At 35.1% G+C, this 23,108-nt stretch overlaps 2 protein-coding genes and 1 long non-coding RNA gene across 4 annotated transcripts; 2 read left to right on the top strand and 1 right to left on the bottom strand.

The window, feature by feature from the left end:
- The first annotated feature begins 465 nt into the window (after window positions 1-465).
- On the top strand, window positions 466-6,136 carry LOC112047738 (zinc finger protein 2). 2 transcript variants are annotated; one of them, XM_052883047.1, is made up of 7 exons: window positions 466-694; window positions 1,817-2,083; window positions 2,567-2,693; window positions 2,770-2,817; window positions 3,981-4,019; window positions 4,092-4,334; window positions 4,716-6,136. In XM_052883047.1, exons 2-7 carry the CDS (start codon window positions 1,934-1,936, stop codon window positions 5,951-5,953), a joined length of 1,845 nt encoding a protein of 614 aa, XP_052739007.1. In that variant the 5' UTR covers window positions 466-694; window positions 1,817-1,933; the 3' UTR covers window positions 5,954-6,136. The 2 variants fall into 2 exon arrangements, with proteins under 2 accessions (XP_052739007.1, XP_052739008.1); XM_052883048.1 differs by lacking the exon at window positions 466-694 and adding an exon at window positions 822-843.
- A 3,630-nt stretch (window positions 6,137-9,766) lies between these two features.
- On the bottom strand, window positions 9,767-17,341 carry LOC112047749 (gastrula zinc finger protein XlCGF57.1). The gene is made up of 6 exons (XM_024084972.2): window positions 17,112-17,341; window positions 16,632-16,776; window positions 16,011-16,061; window positions 15,394-15,456; window positions 13,597-13,701; window positions 9,767-13,080 (listed from the first exon to the last, which is right to left on the bottom strand). The coding sequence occupies exons 1-6, from the start codon at window positions 17,250-17,252 to the stop codon at window positions 11,858-11,860; spliced, it is 1,728 nt and encodes a 575-aa protein (XP_023940740.2). The 5' UTR covers window positions 17,253-17,341; the 3' UTR covers window positions 9,767-11,857.
- Window positions 17,342-19,726: 2,385 nt separating this feature from the next.
- Window positions 19,727-22,742, top strand: LOC112047751 (uncharacterized). The gene is made up of 4 exons (XR_008251032.1): window positions 19,727-20,431; window positions 20,557-20,684; window positions 21,743-21,866; window positions 22,586-22,742. It is a non-coding gene; the product is annotated as an uncharacterized LOC112047751 (long non-coding RNA).
- Window positions 22,743-23,108: the final 366 nt, after the last annotated feature.

Here is a 23,108-nt window from a genome sequence, read left to right as displayed (position 1 = left end):
TCCTTGAAAGCCTTGTAGGTATAGATTCATGAATTCAGGTAAATTGCAACTCCATAGTCCTTCCAAGATCGTGATAGCCCAGTGGATATGACCTCTGCCTCCGATTCCGGAGGGTGTGGGTTCGAATCCGGTCCGGGGCATGCACCTTCAACTTTTCAGTTGTGTGCATTTTAAGAAATTAAATATCACGTGTCTCAATCGGTGAAGGAAAACATCGTGAGGAAACCTGCATACCAGAAAATTATCTTAATTTTCTGCGTGTGTGAAGTCTGCCAATCCGCATTGGGCCAGCGTGGTGGACTATTGGCCTAACCCCTCTCATTCTGAGAGGAGACTCGAGCTCAGCAGTGAGGCGAATATGAGTTGATGACGACGACGACGACGAGTCCTTCCGTTCCCGTACGAAACACGAGTTCTATTATTATTAGTCTATGCTAACAATTAACATTGACAGTGACAGTTGACAACTTACAGTGACATGACAAGTTTTGGAATGGATGGAAAAAATTTTACAAAATTACAAACTCGTAAAGATTTTATTTATAATTAATAAGTTTTAAATAGTTATCGTTTGTAAGAATATTTTTTATTTATATATTATGATAATAATTAATGATTTTTGCTGCTTCAACAATTACAAGCTCAAGAAAGAAGGCCAAAGTTTACAATATAAGCCCAGCAAGATTTGCACAAGGTAAAAGACAAATTGTTATGAGTGTAACATCATAATGATGAATATAAGGATCCTAATTGCCTATGTGTGATCAACCTGACAATTTCTGCTACCTATTAAGATTCATGACAACTTTTGGAGCAGAGTAAAATCTCATAATATACCAACTGGTAAAAATGCCTTATTTTTTTCTGAGAATATATACTATACAAGTTGATAAAATCTGCTACTGTCCATTTATTAATTACCAACCCTTATTTAGCACACAGTGGAGCACTCCTTTCAGAATGTTAGGGTGTTCCGTTCAGAATGTTGTGCAAATTGGCCGACTTCACACACATAGAGAATTAAGAAAATTCTCAGGCACGCATGTTTCCTCACAATGGGTTTCCTTCACTGTTTGAGACACATTTTATTTAATTTAAGTCTTCGAACAATGCATGTTGCCAGTGGTGGCCTACGGATCAGAGACTTGGTCAATAACTAGGAGCCTTATTAGAAGACTCAAAGTCACTCAGCGGGCGTATGCTTGGAGTTTCTCTGCATGATTGTATATGAGATGAGAAGATCTGCAGACAAACCAATGTCACAAAGCCGAAGTGGCAATGAGCAGGTCACATAATTTGAAGAGCCGATGGATGTTGGGGTCCCTGGAATGGTGACCCCGCACCGGATAGTGCAGTGTTGGCATAGGCTACTTTACTAACACTGTGCTGACCAACCCACTGGGTTGCAGGGATCCACTGGATGCTGGTGGCTCGAAACCATTGTGCTTGGAATTCCTTGCAAGAGGCCTATGTCTAGCAGTGAATATCCATCCATGATGATGAATGATGATATTGAATTTCTTATAATGCACATTACTGAAAAGTTGGAAGTGCATTCACTTAACATGATTATATATTATAAGCAAGCAAATGTAAGCCCTAATTATTTTTACAATTTCAATTGGTAATCCTAATTCTATGTATATTCTGGCTATATTTATTTTTATGTTTTTAGAACTTAAACAAGCATTTTTCGAGTTATGGAGGTGTTTGCCTATGTATATATATTAATTATAGACTAAAAATTGGTACATAAAAATATTCTATTGTATATGTGTATGTGTATTTATTTTAAATAACATCAAACATCTTTCAGGTTTCATGTAATATAGAAAATGTTTATCACAAAAATGTGGTAATTAAGACCATTTAAGAGAAAAGCTGAGATTCAATATAACGGGATCCAAAGAAAATATTTTATAGAATAGCAATTATGTCAGAAATATTGAATTTAAGTTCACTATGTAGGTGTTGTCACACAGATGGATGTTTCAGAAGTCTAAATCAATCTTACAGTGACAGGAGTGTTACAGGAGACGCAGAAATATATGTGGAAATGTTGTACGAAACATTTAGATTGTATGTAAGTATTACTATTTGTTTAAGAAACTGTAACAGAAGTTATTATGTACATTGTATATGGTAGAACAGTATGCCTATTTCAATAAATTAATGCATAGTCAAACACCATAATTTCAGTTTCATTAACAAATATGTACTTAGGTATATTTGATTTGGTCAACCCATAATCGGCTCACTGCTGAGCTCGAGTCTTCTCTCAGAATGAGAGGGGTTAGGCCAATAGTCCTCCATGATGTCCCAATGCGGATTGGCACTTCACATACGCAGAGAATTACGAAAATTCTTTGGTATGCAGGTCTCCTCTCGATGTTTTTCCTTCACCGTTAGGGACACGTGATATTTAATTTCTTAAAATGCACACAACTGAAAAGTTGGAGGTGCATGCCCAGACCGGACTCGAACCCACACCCTCCGGAATCTGAGGCAGAGATTGTATCCACTGGACTATCACAGCTACTTATATTTATTTATGTACTAATTTCAGTTAAGCCAACCATCCATCGAAGCAAGCCATTCAATATGTGATGAATGTATAGTAAAATTAAGAAGCGCATTGCAATTTAAGAAGCAAATACAGCAGTGTGAAGAGAAGTTTCAAAATTATTGCAGAAGTAAATAAAATCACAGTTAACTGAATTGAATTTTTTTCATAATAACTTATTGATTACTAAATATTATCTCTTGCAGATGAGTTATTGCAGCATACAGAAATCAAAATAGAAAAACAATTTTCAGGTATTTATGATTACTTATTTAAAATGCAAATGGTTTTTTTTACTAAGTAATTTCCATACTAATATTATAAACAATTCAGAATTCAATTAAAAAGAATTCAGTTTTTCACAAATCCCGCGGGAACCATGGATTTTTTCGGGATGAAAAGTACCTAGCCTAAATCTAAAGTAAAATCTATTTACATTACAAATTTCAGCCAAATTGGTTAAGTAGAAGCGGCGTTAAAGAGTAACAAACATCCATACAAACTTTCGCGTTTATAATATTAGTAGGAGAGGATACGAAAGTAAGTCTGTGTGTCTGTCTGCTACCTTTTCGATTGTGATTTTTGATATAGATAGATAACTTGTATCTTGGAGCAAAAGATAACCTACTTATACCAGTTTACCACATCGCCTTTACATTCGAGAATACTAACCTATAAAACCTCCACGGCGATACTTTTACATTTTTTCTTCAGGATATTTTGTGGCGAGCATCCATAGTATTAGGCCTACTTACTACTTTCCTACCTACTTACGCTGGGTGCGGTGTTGCTTATGCTACAGATAGAGACACATATTTCAGCATTGAGATGGAGACACAGTGACAGAGAGAAAAACTGCGAGCAGAGCCTGGGACTTGTGACTATAATCTATTAACACTCCTCTTCTGTGCTCGTGTTTTTCTCCCTGCTCAGCCAGACTGGGGAATGAAATCTGCCCAGTCCATTTGACTATATTCTTTGCTACAGATACAGATAACGTTATTTGAAGATACAATGTTTAGCCAAAATGTCAATTATAGACTAAAAATTGGTTATTGTAACCCTTAAATAATATAGTGAAAATTAATAATTGCTCTTTGCATTTTGCTAATATACTAACTAGCGGAGAACTACTTCGTACGCGTGAATTACAGTTTTCACAAATGCCTCAGGAACCAAGAATTTTCCGGTATAAAAAGTAGCCAATATGTTGCTCAATGTCATCCTCTGGTTTCCAGTGAAAGTCCTAATAAAATTGGTTCAGACGTTCCAAAGATTAGCAGCCCTGACAAACAGACAAGAAGACAAAAATTTAAAAAAAGCTTGTTTGGGTTCGGTACTATAGTAATAAGAACTTGAGAAAACACAGTTACTGAAATCACAGACAGACATTTAAATTTCATTTAATTAATTACAGGTGACGAAATAGAGGTCAAACCCGACATAAAGATTGAAGGTGAGTTATTAAACTTTACCAATTTTGTTTATGAGTAACACTAGAGTCACTGGGTCACATTATTTTCTCCAGATTTTAATAACCAAGATAACGATGATTTTTGTAACCAAGAAAACGTGGCATCAGACATAGAAACTGAAGAAAACACTAATGATAAAAGAGCCTACAAAACGGAAGAAAAGAAATCTGATCAAAAGTCAGAATTAACAATAACATTGACTCGACTCAAGAAATGTTTAAAAAAAGAAAAATCACTTCCATCCAAAGCCAAAGTACTACGCACGATTGTTAAAAACGAAAAATCAGTTTCAAAAGGTAATACTTTGAATTTTGTTATAAATATCGCAAGTTTTGAAGTTTAATTTACTAATAATAGACAGAAATCTATACCTACTCATTAAAGAAATAATCAAATCAAAACTTGACCATAACAAAGTTTACATAATTTACTGAATATAATTTTTTCTATGTTCCATATAATTTATTTCAATAGGTACTTGTTTTTTTTTTTACATAAATTAATGAGTCTGCCATTGTCTCTTCCTAACTGCGGCAGTATGGGCTACCCTTTCGCCTTCATCAATAACAGAATTGGCCGTCGTACATTTTGTAAGAAAACTCACACCACCAACAACAAGTTGAACAAGCAACAGGAGATAAGATTTAATTGTAGACTGTAAGATATTTATTTTACAGGTGCTAAAACTACACAAACAAAACGGTATAGCAAGGTAGTTCAAACGGTGGATGGCCCTGTTTACAAATGCTTGACCTGTATGATCAGTTTTAAATGCCGTCAAACTTTGAAATTACATATGGACGAAACACACGCTATATTCAGTTGCAACATATGCGAAAAGAAATTCAGAAAAGAGGAGCAACTGAGAGCTCACACACTCACACACACCTTAAGATACGAGTGCAACGTTTGCGGGAAAAGAATCAAACGCCGGTCCGATTTCAAGACACACAAGATGATGCACTCAAAAGAACTGAAAAAAATCTTCACGTGCGATCTGTGTAACAAAGACTTTACGCATCGATCTACAATAATAAAGCATTTTGCATTCCACAACGGTACAAATAAGAAGTTCGTCTGTGATAAATGTGGGAAATCGTTCAACGATCGAACCAATTTGAACATCCACATCCAAAATGTCCACTACAAGTTGAAAATGTTTAAATGTGACCAGTGTCCCAAAACGTATGCAGCAAATAAAACCTTGAAAGTGCATTTGAGAATTCACACTGGAGAACGTTTTAAATGCCCGGATTGTGATAAAGATTTTATAAGCACCTCTGCATTATTCAGACATAAAAGAGATTACCACAACAGTACTCCTACTTCGAACACAGGAGTTAGGAGTTACAAATGTAAAGTATGTGAAGAAAAGTTTTATACCAGGGGCAGTTTTGCTTCTCACACCAGAACTCATGTCGGAGTAAAACCCTTCCAGTGCCATTTGTGTGATAAGGATTTCACTTGCAAATACAGTCTTAAACGACACATCGATGCTCATGAAGGTGTAGGAACGATTACGTGCGAAATATGTAACAAGGTTTTGTCACAAAAATCCCTACTTATCCGACATATGAAGAACAAGCACGACCCGAATAAGCCTTTTAAGCAGAAGATAAAGTGTGATCTGTGCAAAATGGTTGTATTCGATATGGAGAAACATATGAAGAGTCACATGGATAGATCGCTTCTGTGTGGCTATTGCCCAAAAACGTATGCCGAAGTGAGTGCTTTGAACCGGCACATTAAAGAAAGGCACAGCGGTATATCCCACAAATGTGATTTGTGCCCTAAAAAATATGTAAAAGAGAGAAGTCTGCGTAAACACAAATTGAAAGTACACAATATCCAATTCAAACAAGAGTTCCAAGATGACAGGCAGTCGGAAAATAATCTTAATTTAGAGCCACTATAAAATAATAGTGAGATTGAATGTCGAATGTTTTTTGTTGATAAACATTCCACATCGAGTAGTATAGGTGCAATTTATGAAAAAGCTTTGTAAAAATACCCCCTTGTTAATGTAGGTAATTGTACCTATTAATAATTATCTAAACCATCGATTCCCAAAGTGGACGAGGGGGTCCACGAAAATTTATCTGGTTTCATACCAAATGGGGAGTTTACTAAATCAAAAGCAATCAAATCACAACTAACTACAAGTTTAGAAGTATGATTTGATTTTTCGTTTGTTTGTTACCAATAGACTCCGAAACTACCGGATCGGTTTTAAAAATTCTTTCATCAATGGAAAGCTTTATTATCAGTGTATTACGCAGTCTATATTTTATTCCCGTATTTCCATGGGAATGGAAACTACAGTTGAAACCGCTAGTCTGACAAACAGATGAAACCGCTAGTCTGACAGTGTTGTGTAGTAGTAAGCCCAATGTCTACTGTTTTAAACTATATAATGTTTTATTATTTTTTTAATGTACAATGATGAAGTGGGACTTGTTTTTATTTTTGTTTTAATTTACGAATTTTCAATTAATTGTTATCAATAAATTATTTGAATTCCAAATGTTATTGAGATAATCATGGCATTTTATTTTAAAAATTGTGTTTCATTTTAGTCTTCGAGGCATCCCATTTATGTTCTAGGCAAAGTTTGTAGGTCCGAAATAATACAAAGTGCTACTAGAATGTAAGTACCTAATGGCGCCTTTTTCTAATATCATTATCACAGTTATTTTAGTACTTACTTTAGGATTCTGTAATCACTAATTAACAAGGAACATCTATACTTGAACACTAAACACAAAAAAGTAAAATAATATTGGAAAATAAACCATTTCCTGTTTTGAAGGGGAAAATGTTAAATTGCCCTCACACGCAATATTATTGCCAGTAGGGTGCCTAGTCATACCCATATTATAGTACGTATTATTTCCTTAGTTAGGAAACAATACTTTTCTTGGCTTATGTCATTATGTATAAAGACTTTTTTTACCTTTCATAAATTGAAGGTCTGAAGTGATGACTTGATTTTCATATATAATCATAGATTTAAGAGCAGAGATGTGATTTATTTGAAATACTTCTATTTAAAATGCAAATACAAAATGCAAAATACCTATTTTGTATTTTGTATTTAAATGCCTTTTAGTAAAAAGCATTTTGTATTTTATTTGAAATACCTTTTGAGATGTATTTTGCATTTTAAATATTCATTTCAAAATACAAAATACTTTGTGATTAAGTTTAGCCAACATTAACAGTCAAACAAAATGAAATGATTGAATGACGCTTGTATTGCTGATATTGACCAATAGAGGCGCCTGCTAGCCTTTTTAGGGTTCCGTAGTTCACAAGGAACCCTCATAGTTTCGCTATGTCCGTCTGTCTGTCCGTCCGTCCGCCCGTCCGCGGCTTAGCGCAGTGACTATTATTACTACAAATCTGTAAATTAGCATGAGTGTATATATTAAAATTTAAACAAAGTCATATAATAAAATCTTGAAAAATATTTTTTTAGGTTAAAATTATTAATTAAAAATAAATTATGAGTTAATTAAAAAGGTAAAGCTGTAAATAAAATAAAATCTTAGAGTCTGTTAAAACTAGAAAGCTGAAATTTGTTGTGGATATGCATGCATATTAATTACGTCTATAAAGTAGTAAAAAAAAAATTTAAAAAAACGTTGTTTTTGGGGTTCTTTCCCTACATGCAAAGTGAGGATGAATTTTTTATCTTCTATCACATGGTGTGGGGCACCGTTATCGGTATTTTTGTGCATTACATAAGAAATTAAACTGCTCATTTAATCTACGGAACTCTACACTGCACGGTCGCTGTATTTGGTCAAAAGGTATTTTATTTTGAAAAAGTATTTTGAAAATACCTATTTTGCATTTAGCATTTAAAATACAAAACGCAAACCTATTTTGTATTTTGCATTTGAAATAGTAAATCTCAAAAGTATTTTGCATTTTGTATTTAAATGCTTTTTTAAAACCATTTTGTACATCTCAGTTTAAGAGACGGTACATGTATTTTTAAAATAGACATGATACAAAAAATGCAGTTATCATCGATTGAATGGTGTATCAACTTCTCAACACGGATACGTCGATATAAAATAGTTCTCTAGGAAGCGCGAGGGCGAAACCAATCCTATATCGATCTCGGATTCCTACTAAGAATTTCTTGGATGATAGAAAACCCCAATGTTTTTTAATCTAATCTAACCCAAGAAACATAGTCGATAAGAGGGCAAAAAATATGTCATTTGCTTGTTGAACTATTTCTGAAAACCTACATTAATGTAATAAAACAGAATAGGAAATATGTAAAATATTTATTTACTCTTATGACAATATCATATTAATATAAAAAAATTAAAATGTAAAATAAAATCAAAATATAATCAATACTTTAAATATATTAATACTTGTGACATACTTATAGTAAATCAAATTCGTTAAATGCTTCAAAAAAAGCTATTTTATTATTTTTTAATTAAGGTAAGTTTTTCCAAGTGTGCATGAAAATCATGATTTTTTAATATATTTCAGATGGATCTAGAGATTTTCATGTGTCAGCGAATCCCTAAAGTTTAATTTTTACAATATGTACATAGGACTTTAGATCCCCATGATTAAATCTATACTAATATTATAAAGAGGTAAAGTTTGTAAGTTTGTCACATTTTTTAAATGGGGTAATCTTCGGAACTACTGGTCCGATTTTAAAAATTCTTTCACCAGTAGAATGCTACATTATCGGGGAGTGCTATAGGTTATATTTTATATTGGTATCATATATATTAGCCGAGTTATCACAGTTTTTGTCATACAGGTCGGACTGAAAATCCTCTTAAACAGACTTATTCGCATGCGCTGCCTTAACTATTGTGTAAAATTGAAATTAATTTATGGAGATTTTATGTATCTTTAAAAGTTCTACAAAAAAATCCGCGACACCATATATCTATCTTCTATAAATTAGCAGATATACAGGAAGAAATTTTTTTTAGTACAGATATTTTTATATTTTGTACATAAACAAAATTGAATAAACACGTATTTTTTCTTTTTTTTTTTAACTCAAAAATAACAAAGTTATCGTTAGCTAAAGTTATTTACGTTTAAACAGAATTTGAGGGTCACCCTATCGCTGTACTAGGTAATAGGCAACTACAAAATCAGCTGGTAGGTAGGTTAGCGAGCGCCCGCGCCGAGGGCCGTTGACCTTTGTTTATTTTATTTTGTTCGATACCTATTATTTTTTATAATAATTAAAGGTCGTCACTTTTGAGCTGAGTACCGATATTCCCTTCATACTTTATTGGGCTTAGGACCATCAATAATGCCTGTAGTGCAGTGCGTAATAATAATAATAAAAACTATGAACTTTCGATTGAAATAATGAAATACAAATGATGATTATTATTACGCAACCTTTTGCATTATCAGCTTATTTACATTAATCAGTGATATCTACTTACTAAGTTTGTTTTTGTTAATTTGAAAATTTTAATCACTATTTTAACAATTGTTGGAAATGAAGTCCATTCCTTTAAAGGCTCAACCGAGCACGTTTTAATAAAATTGTCATTTAGTTTATTTAAAACACTTGTTCACACACAACACATTAGGCACTGCGGGGTTCAGGATTCCTTGGGCTCGTAGCCTAGGAACACTCACTCGTTCGTACATTGTGCAAGCTGCACGAAGGCGTTCATTGCTGAGCAAATACACTCGCCCCATTTCGTAATAGTCGCGATTTGAAAATCCCGACATAGTGACATGCACATGCGATTTATTAATTAGGTAACTTAAATGCGCACGCGACGGCAGATTGTCTGTCACTGGTCGCCCATCGGCAATTCGGTAGGCGTCCTCAGGGATTTTTCGATCCCCTCACCTCTGCCACCCCCGTCAGTCGAAGCCGAAGCGATATGCCTACGGCCGGTATTTCTTTGTCGGCGTCTTACAAAGTGCCGCCAGCAGTTGCGCAGTTTTTTTGGTAATGTGTCCATTATTTTGTTATTTCTAAGACATAAATTGAAAAAAATAAATTACATAAAATGTATCGAACTGTTTGTAGATTTATGTTCTATTAATGATACTGAACCATGAAAAAAAATATCGGTACTAAAGTCCGAATCACCCTGTAGTACCTTTTGTGTTTTAAAAATTATTAATTTTATATACTCAGGTTTACTTAATTATTTATACAACTAAACTTTAATCCTTATTAAAATAAATTATTTAATAATCACAAGGATATTATGGAGATAAGATTTGCCCTTTACAGTATGTTAATTACTTAAATAGATTCGGAGATAATACAAAATTTCTAAAAGACGCAGAAATTCCGCTATATGACGCCCGGCGCTTTCATTTACGTAGTTCCCGTTCCCGTGTGAATATGGGATCAAACATAGCCTATGACTCTCGCAAATAACGTAGCTTTCTATTGGTAAAACAATTTTCCAAATCGGTCCAGTAGATCCAGAGATTACCTCCTACAACCACACGAACTTTACCTCTTTATATTATTAGCATAGAAGTCTCTATTTCTCTTGGTCATACCACCACTCTCGAAGGACTGGACCGATTTTGCTAAGGGTAGGAGTAAGATAGAGAAGTTACAGGATAGGGTAGGGTACGGGTAGGGAAGCGTAGGGGTAGTGTAGGGGTAGGGTAGGTTTAGGGCCGGGTTTAGGGTAGTGGTAGGGTAGGGTCAGAGATAGGGTAGTGGTAGGGTAGAGGTACGGGTAGGATAGGGAAGTGGTAGGGTAGGGGTAGGATAGGCGTGAGATAGGGGTACGGGTGGGATAGGGGTAGGAAAGGGATAGGGTTCGGGGAGGGTAGGAGTAGGAAGGAGGTAGGGTGTAGGTAAGGTAGGGGTAGGTTTGGAGTAGGGTAGGGTAGGGGTAGGGTAGGGTAGATGTAGGGGTAGGGTAGGGTAGGGGTAGTAGTAAAGTTGACATCGAAATTTACGCGGACGAAGTCGCGGGCGTCCGCTAGTTATACATAAAATGTGTTATCGCCGCGTTGCAACGACTTGCGGTACGGACGGCTTCAGTATGTTCGTAACGTTCGAGCCGTCCACATCTCTTGTTGTGTAATTCTTTATGAGTTACTTGGAATAGGCGGGGAGAGTGACTTGAGTGGAAAAGGGGAGTGTTTGTTAACAGTCAAAGGTACCTTTAACCCTACACACAACATTCACAAGTGCGTGACTTCACTCAAGGTCATTCTCTGCCATTCTAGGGTCTTATTTTGTTTACAGTTTGATTTGTTAATTAAGTTATCCTGACAAATGTTGTGAATCATAACCTTTGTTCGACATTCGTTTTCTTATTTTTGTAATCACTTTTGAGTCTGCTAAAATATGTATACTTTAATCTTAGTGTATACTATTTATGTATAGCCCGCCATTACGCATTGGAGCAGCATGGTAGGTTTAAGCTCCATATCCTCTCTCCTATAAAGATGAAGGCCTAGCCCTGGAGTGGTAGTGGTAGTGAATGTATAATTTTTACCTTTCCGCTCACTGCTAAGCTACCGCGGGTAACTGCAAGTATCATCATCATCATCATCACATCAGCCAATGGACGTCCACTGCAGGACGATATTTTTTTGATTTTTTAGACATAGGCCTTTTGTAGGGACTTCCCAACATCACGATACTGAGCCACCTGCATCCAGCGAATCCCTGTGATTCGCTTGATGTCGTCAGTCCACCTGGTGGGGGGTCGGCTAACACTGCGTTTACACTGCGGGTCGCCATTCCACTTTGGGACCCCAACGCAACTGCACCACAACCCTAACTGCAAGTATAGTATATACAAAATAATGCAGTTCTTCAATCGCTTTTTCCAATATGCGAACATCTGTGACGTTTCAAGCCACTGCTCTGTGTAAAGTGACTGTTACACATGTCGCAACTGAACGGCCTCTCGCCAGTGTGGATACGCATATGCAACTTCAAGTTGCCATTGATAGAAAACTGTTTGTTGCACACGTTGCAGTTGAACGGCCTCTCGTCTGAATGGACGCGCATATGCTTAGACAAGTTGCCGATTTGTTTGTTGCATATCTTGCATGTATACGGTTTTACGCCCGTGTGTACACGCATGTGACGTTTCAACTGACCAGTTTCACGGAACGAACGTTTACACACGTCACAGTTGAAGGGTTTCTCACCGGTGTGTACACGCATGTGTATTTTTAAATAACCGTTGTCTGAGAACGCTTTTTTACACACTTTACACGCGAACGGTCTTTCCCCAGTGTGTGTTCTTTCGTGGAGTTTGAAGCTGGCCATCTGCGCGAATTGTCGGTTGCAGAAGGAGCATATATACGGTTTTATACCCGTATGTACACGCATATGCACTTTGAGGGTGGTGTACGCTGTGAAGTCTTTCTTGCACACTTCGCAAGCGTATGGTCTCTCCCCTGTGTGTTGTCTTTGATGTATGGATAAATAACTTTTGCTTGAAAACCGTTTGTTGCAGACCTTACAGCTGTGTGGTTTGACGCCGGTGTGAATTATGAATATGTGACGTTTTAAATGTGTGCGTTGCGGAAATCTTCTACCACATACATCACACACGTATGGCCGCTCTCCAGTATGTGTCAGTATATGGGACTTTAACGTTTGATTGTGACCAAATGATTTACTGCATATGGTGCATGTGAAATTTTTCTCTCCCGTATGTATTTTCATGTGCTCTTTAAGGCCTTTCTTCCTCTGAAACTCCTTGTCACAATGGCTGCATTTGAATTTATCTTGCCCGAAGTGTGTTGCGAGGTGATTTTTCAATAGACGCGCCTTTTCGAAAGCCTTTGAACAGTATGTGCATCGAAATTCGCCGTTAACAGAATGTGAGGCGTTGATATGTTTAATAAGCTCCTTGTTAAGTGTGTATCTAGTATTGCATATGTGACATATATAGGTTTTCTCTGCACTGTGCGTTCTCATATGTACTTCCAGTGAGCCGTGGTAGGAGAACTTCTTTCCACATATTTTGCAGCTGAATTTCTTGATGGTTTTTATTTCTACAGACTTCGCTTTGGAATTATCATCTGGAATGAATATTTGAAAATTAAATAGTCTTGTTATAAATATTTTTACTAATTTATCATGAATATATGTACATTATAATAAACATTAAATAAAAATGAAATGTCCGTGATTTCAAAATAACTATGTTATAGTTATTTAAAAGATATTAAAACACAAACAAGCTTTTTTTTTTTAATTTTGTCTGCTATGCTGTTAGTCCATGCTAATCTTTTAAACAGCTTAACATATTTTAATGAGACTTTCACTGAAAGATTTATGTTAGAGCAATTTCATTAATTTGTAAAGAAGATTTGAATATTGAGCAACATATAAACTACTCTTTTTATGGTTCCCACTTTATTTGTGAAAAACTGAACTTCATGCGGGCATAGACGAGTGTTCTCTAATGTAACAAAACGGAATTAATTTCATCACTATTAGGTCATTTTAGCCCCTTGTTGATATCCATTGTTATACGCAAGACAAATCGTAAGTAATGAATTAAATTCATTCAATTTTGTTATTTTAACACATACCTGCAAAGGGCTCCCAACTTTCATTAATTTTGCTTTGATTTTGGAGGACAGATAGAGGTTGATCGTCGTCCTCTGCTTCAAATGCATCAGAATGAGATGAGCTTTCTAAAACAAGAAATTCTAAATAAAAAAATATATTTAAATAAATCGAATTAAATTAAATAAAAATTGAAGAGCACATAAGTCACCTTTAATCCAAAAAAAAAACTAAATTGAAATTGCTTCATCTGTTCAGAAGCTATGGTGCCACAAAGAGACAGACATGTCAAACTTATAACACCTCTTTTTGCGCCAAGGGTTAAGAAAGGCATATGCACAACAAATGTATGTAAAATGTTAAAGTCGCATACTTAGTGATTTGTGAACCATTTATTAGATGTCACACACAATGTCTAAATCTATATCTATACTTATAATAAATCTGTAGAGAGGTCAATTCTGTACATGAAATATATTTTCAAATTAACTATCAGGGGGTGATTAGTGTTCGATACTGATGCCAAAAATGCAATCAGTAAAATTTTTGTCTGTCTGTCTGTCTGTCTGTCTGTCTGTATGTTCTTTATAGAAACAAAAACTACTGGACGGATTTTAATGAAACTTGGTACAAATATTCTACATACTCCTGGGCAGGTTATAGTATACTTTTCATTACGCTACGATCAATAGGAGCAGAGCAGTGAAGCGAAATGTTGAGAAAACGGGAGAAGTTACTCAATTTTTTAAGCTTCCGTCGCGTATACAGCCGTAATGGTTAAAGCTACATGGAAATCATGTATCACGGAAATGTTCTCCTTAAAATTATCTATAAAAACACAACAGCATATATATGTCTATCTTTTATGGTTGACTCACAATAACACGTGTAACTCCCGATAGCTTAGCAGTTCGGAGCTTTCTAATTACATTTGTCTACTCTTATGTTTATAACACTCATCACTCATCCCTAACTAAAAAAGTTAACATTATTACCTATTCAATAAAAAAAGAATCATAAAAATCGGTAAAGAAACACCAAAGTTATACAAGAAATACGCTAAGCCGTCGCGCGTGAATACTAATTCATGCTTTAAGGATTATTTTTGTGTAACGGTTGCCGCGCTCGATGCGACTCGCGGGGAGGGGGGGGGGGGGGGAATAAATAAAGAAGTGCAGCCTTAATGTAGTAGTGTAGGGTAGGGGTAGTTAGAGTAGTGTAGGGTAGGGGTAGGGTAGGTTAGGGTAGGGGTAGGGTAGTGGTAGGGTAGGGGTAGGGTTGGGATAGGGTAGGGTAGAGGTAGGGTAGGGTAGGATAGGGGTAGTTGAAAGTTTACAACGGCTTTCACGCGGACGAAGTCGCGGGCGTCCGCTAGTAAGAAATAAAAAAATAATAATAAAACAATTCACTAAAATAATATTACGGAGAACCCTATTACTACAGACATAGGGTTCATAATCGCTCACCCTTTCGAGTTGTTTACAAGTCGAGATATTTTGATTGCTACCTATTGTTATTGTTCTGATTTGGCGAACTCCGTGGAATCTGGAGCCGTTCTGAGTTGGTATAAATACGCGACGGAGCCGACGATAGGGCAGTTAACTTCAAAACGAAGTGAAGTGTTACGAGCGATACAAGTGAACTATAGTAAATTCAGTTACGATTTAGGACTATGAATTGCCTCCGTTTGGAAATGTGTATTGATACTTGGATTAAGTAGTGGAATAAAGTCTTAATATAGTCACCAGGTGTTTAATTCCAAATCCTTGAACTCTAGTTCGTAACAATAACAATATCAACAAATGTGAAAATCAACAAACCATCTTCACATTTTGTGTTGTTATACTCTCTGTCTGGGCTAACAATAGTTGTTTTCTTCTCTTCTGTAAACAAATGAAACTAGCTTTATTACAATAATTATAGTCAAACATAATAATAGTATGAATGTTGAGTCAACTATTATTGTTCCGATAGTTGTTTCAGTCAATGGTCTTATAGCGAAAAGCTTCGACTAACACCTTAAGAAGCTTTCGCTTAACTGTTGGATCAAGAGTCGGATACAAAAGACGTGATTCTTGAGACGGCGCATATTGTGAGGAGGTTCCTCACTCTGGAGCCCTGACCACCGGTTGCTTGGACACTCAAATGTCCCGCAGTGGGAGGGTGAATTTTTTTTTTAATAATGTTTCGTAATTTATACTTATTTTGTTAAAAATTTAAAAAAAAGAAGTAATAAATAAATGAGAGAAAATTTTAATTGTATAAATATTATGTTAGTATATATTTTTTTTGTTAGTATTGTGTAAATAACTATAAGCATATAAACAATTCAAACACACACTTAAATGTTACTTAATATTTGTATTGATTAAAGCAATTTTATGAGTAATTTTATCTTGTTGCATGAATTGTTGTTTTTTAACCAAAACTAACATACCACATGTTTCTGCAGCTTCTTGTTTAACATCTTTGTTATATGAATCAAAACCTGGAAAAAAAAGATTGTTCAAAAAATTACATTTCACTTAATTTGCATTTCAAAGTGCAATGATGATCTGATGAGCTTCAGATCATGCTGCATGGGTCGAGCCATGAAGTACTCAGCATTTAATGTTCTTATGAATGGTTCAGTTGAAATTTTCAGAGTGCCACCTTTGGTGCCAGTTATTGTCATTAATATTTGATACCAATTCTTGTTAGTGTCAACTTTATGAACCTGCATTGGAGCAGTGAAGATCAGCTTTAAGCTTAATATCTCCTGATGAAGGGAGGACTCCCTGTAGTGGGCCGTTTAAAGACGGAACGGAACCATCATTCCCCACCCCTCAGCCCCACTCCTAATGCACGCTGTGAGCAGCCGCGCGCGCCGCGCGTCGCAGTTTGGATTGTGCTGCATTGCAATAACCAGCTTATGGCCTGTATGGGTTTGAAACTAGTGGGACATACTCCGACGTTGTATCACATTAGTTTTAGCCGTCTTTTATAATAAATTAATAAGACTCTTACTGATTGATATTAGTGTGACATATTATGTATGGATGATGATATAAAACCTTACCTTTGAGTAAATGTGTGTTATAAAACTGATGGAAGAGCCTCTCACACGAAAGAATTTGTTGTCTAAATTGTTGAGCATCACACAACCTTGGGATACACGTGTCACATATAGAATAAACATCCAGTGCAGTAGGTGCAGGTTTTATCTACAACAATTTTGATATTTTTTACCAAATTTTTGGACATTTATGTTTGTTTAATTGTCTACAAATTATTTTTTTATTAATATTATATACAATCTTAACTAATTACTTAAATGTGAATGTGAGTTTGATTGAAAAGGACATAAGAAAACCCTTAATTCTGAAAAAGTACCGACTAATTCAGAAATAGATGTAACTTTAATGCCTTACTTACTTAATTTTTGTAGATATACTTTTGTGACACTCTAAGAGGTGAAAAACCAAAAGGCAACAATGTAATACGATGTACTTATTAGTAGTTTAGTATTCTGCTATTGTTTTACAATTCAAATACTTACTTCTATGTTGAATGTATGTTGTAACATATTTGAGTATATTTCTTGGCGTCCTTCGAAGGTATGCGCCTGATTTAAACTTTTGAAGCTACCTTGTGCATGGCAGCAACGACAAATGCCGCTATTAATGAACAATTCAGTCATTTTTCATGTATTTCTAAATATTGAAAAGCAAATTATTCCAAATCACAACACAACACAACTTTTGATTTTAACAATTTGATTTTGATGACAATGACATTGACAGTTATGAGTGACAGTGATTTTTTTCCATTTTTTTTTTAACTTGTTATTGCTCGTAGGAAAAAGTCAAAGATATTACCCGTACAGCCATATCTTCAATGAAATTGAATTATCCAAGGTAAAGGATCGACTTTTATACTGTGTTTGAGCCAAGACTTATAAACTTATATTCGTATTTAATATTTTGGAATCGCAATGGAAAGTGCATTTATTTTATTACATATTTAATTCTAGTGTACTTATAAAATAAAAAAAACAACAAAAAGTCTAACATGAATCCTATAACTTGAATCTGAAAATTAAATTATTTTCATACTTTTAACTTGCACGTTTATTCGCTCTTGGGCTATAAATACTCAGTAAATGAAATAAAACATATTGAACTATTATTAATATTTTTTATTGACCGTGTAATTTATTTGTTACATAGCAAACTACACTAAGAGAATGAGTAAGTTCTCTCTGAAAAGTGTGTTTATTTTTGTTTCTTGTAAGTTACTTTAGTGCAACGTCTATTTATCTTATAGGTATTAAACTAAATACTCGTGACGGTGATGCCATATTAGTGCGTTGCGTTCGTTCTCGCAACGGATCAACGCATTGTATGCCACACTTAATTTGCGTTTACGCACGCCGTTCCAGTGCAAGAGAACGACGCACGCACCTCGCAGTCTCAACCAAAGAGTAAATTAATGTTCAACAATGCATAGAAAACAATTAATGAGCTCCGTCTATCGTCCGTTGAAATGATGACGAAGCAGCGCTTTATTTTACGTCATTTAAAATATATGGAAAACGATAGAACGCAACGCACTAATGGAGCATCGGTATATACCTATCAATGCGATGTTATACATAAATACCAAGTTATCCACTTCAAGTCAAGATGTCGATAAGAGCTTGCATTTTTGCAAGCTTAAAAGCTAAAAAAGCTAAAGCGCTTTATAAGCTTAAAAGCTTTGTGTACATAAACGTAGATATATACGAGTATTATTTACAAAATTATAATATTATTACGGAACTTTTTAGCTGTCTTAACTTATTTGAATGCAGATGAATTTAACACAACGCTCGGTGATAAAAATACAACAATAATTCGAACTACACGTAATAAAACAAACTTCAAACACAATCGAAGATAAGTATTTACCTACTTTTATATTTTAATTTTTTTTAACATATGTCCTATTTTATTTTTAAAAGTCGTATACTATTTAACTGTTTGATCAAGACCGTACATGTAGATACTTTAATACTATGCTTGCAGAAACCAATCTGTATATACAACTACTTACACGTGTAAATGAGCTTCTGTATGTTTTATTTCTTCCTAGAAGTTCTCCTGAGTTGCGAGATTTTTATATACCTACCCCCGGTTCTCGCAAAGCGCGTAGTTCAAACATACTCGTAGTTAGTTTAAAATAATAGGCATATTATTATTTCAAATTCCGAAAGCAATTTCCCGTAACTCCTAAAGTCGAAGATGTAGTGAGACTTGATAATTATTATGAACCGTACTGGGAAGAAGGTGACTGGGTCTTTCATAGGTGAGTAAGTTTTAACTTTAAACCAGAACAATGGTTTGTTAAATTGTTGTCAGAAACAATCGTGACTTTGTGAAAGTTCTCTGTTCTTTTGTATGTACTTAAACGATAAATAAATAGATACTTACTTATACGAAAGTCAAAATCGATGTGGAATGTTTATCAACAAACAAATAAAAAATTAGGATGTCGCTAGTCAATTCACATTTAATAATATTTTTTGTTAACTTATATATTAATAACAATAAATTTTATTAATAAAGCTTAGAACAATTAGATACTTATAATATATTTTGGATAAATTTTATGATTTTCTTCCTTAATTTTTAATTTGTTTGTTGATTAACATTTACCTACATCGAGTTTAGCTTTAGAATACGAATTGTTTATTTTGTACAATTTGAACCTATAGTGTCTGGCTACCTAGCCTACCCTAGTTAACCCTAGTGCAGTGTGCACGCCACAGCCAATCTTGAGTGGTAGCACTGTCTTCTGAACTGTAGCAATATCATGTACCTAACGTTTTTATACCTAACTCAAACCAGCGTGAGCTTCGAATTTTTTTCTATCACGAGAGACAAAGGGTCAAATTCTAATGTTGTCGAAATAAAAACCTTGTATTCCAATTTCAAATAAACTAAATAAATAAAAATTATTTTTTTACAGAGAGTTAGCATCGACAAGACTCCCATTGGGCCATATCCTAGCTAATAACGGAACTACTCTACACAGGGAATGCAATCAAATATGCCTACAGCTATATGAGGAGTAAGTGCCTATCCCTACTCGCGTGAATGAAGATAGGAGATCGGTGGAATGAAGTAGCAGACAATATTTTATTGACCATGACAATGTTAATACTGATAAATAAAATGTCATTAGACCACTAATAGTTAATAATTATATTAATTAATAGATTTATGACTTGTGTTTAAAGTTCCAATAGTTTAATGGATAGCCTGTTTCATTGTGGATTACTTGACTACGGGTCGAGTTACATAAATATATTCCCGGAAAAAGAAAGAACACTTTAAACCGGTCTTCTTCCAAACCGGCAGGTACAGTGTCAAAAATAACAAACATAGAAAGAAAAGTCAAACTTTGAGTCCGCTCTGAACATGAGGCGTACGGTTGCTCGGTGTACAAAACTTATTATTCGCTACTGCACAGCCGACGTGTAGCAACGTCAGAACGGACTAGAAGTTTTGCGCATACTATTACTTCAGTTAACTGCCGCGTTGGTCCAGTGATTAGCATATGTGGTTTAGGATTACAAGTTCGAATACTGGGACGTGCAATATGTTATACTAAGTTATTCTTTCTTCTTGGAAACTTTTAGTTTCATTCTTAGTCTGCAGTTGGGAAATTGGTGATGTTGGCGTCGTTCAAGTCATTATCATTAACATCTGAAAGTGGTCGTTTCTGAGTTTGACATAATCATCCTAAGCCCGCCAACCCACATCGGAGCAGCATGGTGGGCCTAAGCTCTATATCCACTCTCCTATTAGGATAAAAGGCTCTGGACTAATTAAATAGGTTGATAATGATGATACTTTCCTTTCATTGCTTTTTTTAACCGACTTCCAAAAAGGAGGAAGTTCTACGTTCGGCTGTATGTATGTTTTTCCATTTGATAATACATTTTGGTTTGCATTTCCTAGGTACGGTCGTGTATGCGGCATGCGGGCAAGACTCACCGGCCCCAATAACATAATATATACATATTATTATAAGTTGTTTAAAAACATGTGCTACTTGGAACTTGAGAACTGTTACCATGATAAAATTAGTAAGTAATTTTCAAGTTGTATGCTTTTCCTAAAATGATAGTCAAATTAGGGGAAACCAAATAACCTAGGGGAGATCAGGGATGAAAGTAACGCGGGATGACGGTAACAAATAAGTTTTAGGGCGAATCGTGCATTCTGCATTAATAACTATTTTACTGATATCTATGCGCCGTTTTGGACCCCTCACATATGCACCGAGTCGCTACGACTACAAGTACCTAAGTTTTGTTTTAAACTATGTTTATTTTTATTATAGTAATGTAATTTTATTCATCTTTTTATTTTGACGTTCCAAATTGCACCTTTAATAATACTGTTTCTCAGATTACAACTTACAATTTGTTACTTTTATCCCGATTATCATAATTATATCCTTCCTTGCTTCTTATTACATTTTTTGTGCTTTCACAGGATGCCTAATATTCATAAACGTAAAACAACTAGAGGTTTAGTTAAGGCGGAAATTAGGGATTAGGCTGCACAAGAGGTAATAGTCTGGAACATGTTGGTAATTCTTAATTGTGCCGTGTTACATTAAATAGTAGGTTAGTAATAAAAGCCTCAAGAATAAATAATGAATATCATGAAGAAATTAAGTTATTCAAGCCTTATTAATTAAGTATTACGATCATTTCCTTACGCTGTTACTCTAGAGGTAGTAAAAAATATCTACTCTAGAGGTTGTAAATTTTTTTTTTTGATAGTTTTTCCTCAAAATCTTAGCGTTAATAAGAAGCCAAAAGACCAATCTATCACGTGTACCTATTGCTTGGAGTTTTTATGTTCAAAAAGTTGTGCGGTAAAGAACATTGAAAATAATTACGTTCATCCCAGGTCTCCCCTATTAAGTACTATATTTTTTATATATATCAATATGTATTTATGTATTTGTTATATTTAGTCTAAACATGACAATCTAAGACTAGATACTTTTAACCGTTGATTGAGTTATTTATTTGTGTTTTGGTTATTTTTATTTCCATCCCTAAAAATATATAATATTTTTTTATGTTAGTCTACTTGCCTAACTAATATAATTTATTTATTTATTTTGCAGGAGGTAAACATCAACTTTTAATATTACTTCTGTGGTTTGGTGGTGGTGTTGGTAGTAACTAAAACCTAGTAGACCTAGAGCGAACATCGAAATCTTCATTTACCTGCCCACTACTGTTAATCTGGTAAGTAAAAGGCCTCCTTGGTCCAGTGGTTAGCCTATGTAGTTTAGGATCATGAGTTCCTTGGTTCGAATCCTGGGTTAGGATGTAGGTACCTTATAAGTTAATATTACAAAAAGGAAAGATTTGATCGTCTTTTTGTTTGATTGCATTGTATAGGACCCAAAATTACTGCACCGAATTAAAAAAATCAACATATAATTAAAAAAAGTTAACATTACCCATTACCTATTAAAAAAAAAAGAATCATATAAATTGGTAAAGAAACACCCAGCGCCGGACCGAGGTAAATTTTAGAATGGAGCGAGATCCAACTATGGCGCCTTTTGCGCACGTAAATTCATCACATAAATTTCTTTTCGATCTTGTCTTTACCATTTCGGCGCCCCCTAGGATTTGGCGCCTGGAGCGACCGCTCCTTTCGCCGTATGGACGATCCGGCCCTGGAAACACCTCAGTTATACATGAAATACGCTAAGCCAATGCGCGTGAATACTAAATCATGCTTTAAGGATTATTTTTGCGTAACAGTCGCCGCGTTCGACGAGGTGCAGCCCTATTGGGTAGGGTAGAGGGTAAGGTAGTATAGGGTAGGGGTAGGGATAGAGTAGGGAAGAGGTAGTTGAAAGTTTACATCGACTTTCATGCGGACAAAGTCGCGGGCGTCCTCTAGTAAACAATAATAATGGATGTATAGAAGATAGTTATTGTTTTTATTTCAGCCTGGTGGATCCCTGTGAGCTTGGGGCGGTGTGCTGGTAAGATAACCGTACATCCGACTCATGAGGGACCTATCATAGATAGAATAACGCAATGGTTAGCAAGACTTAATGCCACTACTACGCAAAAAGATTAAAATAAAAAATCAATACAAAGAAATAGTTCATTTTATTGTTTTTACTTTTTATCCACCAACGACAAATATATACTAATATTATAAATGCGAAAGTGAGTCTGTCTGTCTGTTACCGTTTCACGGCTGAACCGATCAATATGAATTTTGGTTTTATGATAAATGGGACCTTGGAGCAGAACATAGGCTACTTTTTATCCCTAAAATAAAAAGAGAAGTGGGTGAAATAGGGGTTGAAAGTTTGTAGTATCTATCATTATCAACCCATATTCGGCTCACTGGTGAGCTTGAGTCTCCTCTCAGAATGAGAGGGGGTAGGCCAATAGTCCACCACGCTGGCCCAATGCAATTTGGCAGACATCACATACGCATAGAATTTAGAAAATTCTCTG

This window comes from Bicyclus anynana, chromosome 8 (assembly GCF_947172395.1).
Source record: "Bicyclus anynana chromosome 8, ilBicAnyn1.1, whole genome shotgun sequence".
NCBI lineage: Eukaryota > Metazoa > Arthropoda > Insecta > Lepidoptera > Nymphalidae > Bicyclus > Bicyclus anynana.
This window is presented reverse-complemented; position numbering and strand designations above follow the sequence as displayed.

What these genes read in the sequence shown, in the direction of transcription:
- LOC112047738 (XM_052883047.1), top strand. Translation starts at nt 1,934, where the DNA reads ATGTCAGAAATATTGAATTTAAGTTCACTATGTAGGTGTTGTCACACA. An exon ending in ACGAAACATTTAGATTGTAT is followed by an intron (nt 2,084 to 2,566) that starts GTAAGTATTACT and finishes TACTAATTTCAG; the next exon opens with TTAAGCCAACCATCCATCGA. An exon ending in AATAGAAAAACAATTTTCAG is followed by an intron (nt 2,818 to 3,980) that starts GTATTTATGATT and finishes AATTAATTACAG; the next exon opens with GTGACGAAATAGAGGTCAAA.
- LOC112047749 (XM_024084972.2), bottom strand. Translation starts at nt 17,252, where the DNA reads ATGACTGAATTGTTCATTAATAGCGGCATTTGTCGTTGCTGCCATGCA. An exon ending in CAACACAAAATGTGAAGATG is followed by an intron (nt 13,702 to 15,393) that starts GTTTGTTGATTT and finishes TTCTTGTTTTAG; the next exon opens with AAAGCTCATCTCATTCTGAT. An exon ending in AAGTTGGGAGCCCTTTGCAG is followed by an intron (nt 13,081 to 13,596) that starts GTATGTGTTAAA and finishes TATTCATTCCAG; the next exon opens with ATGATAATTCCAAAGCGAAG.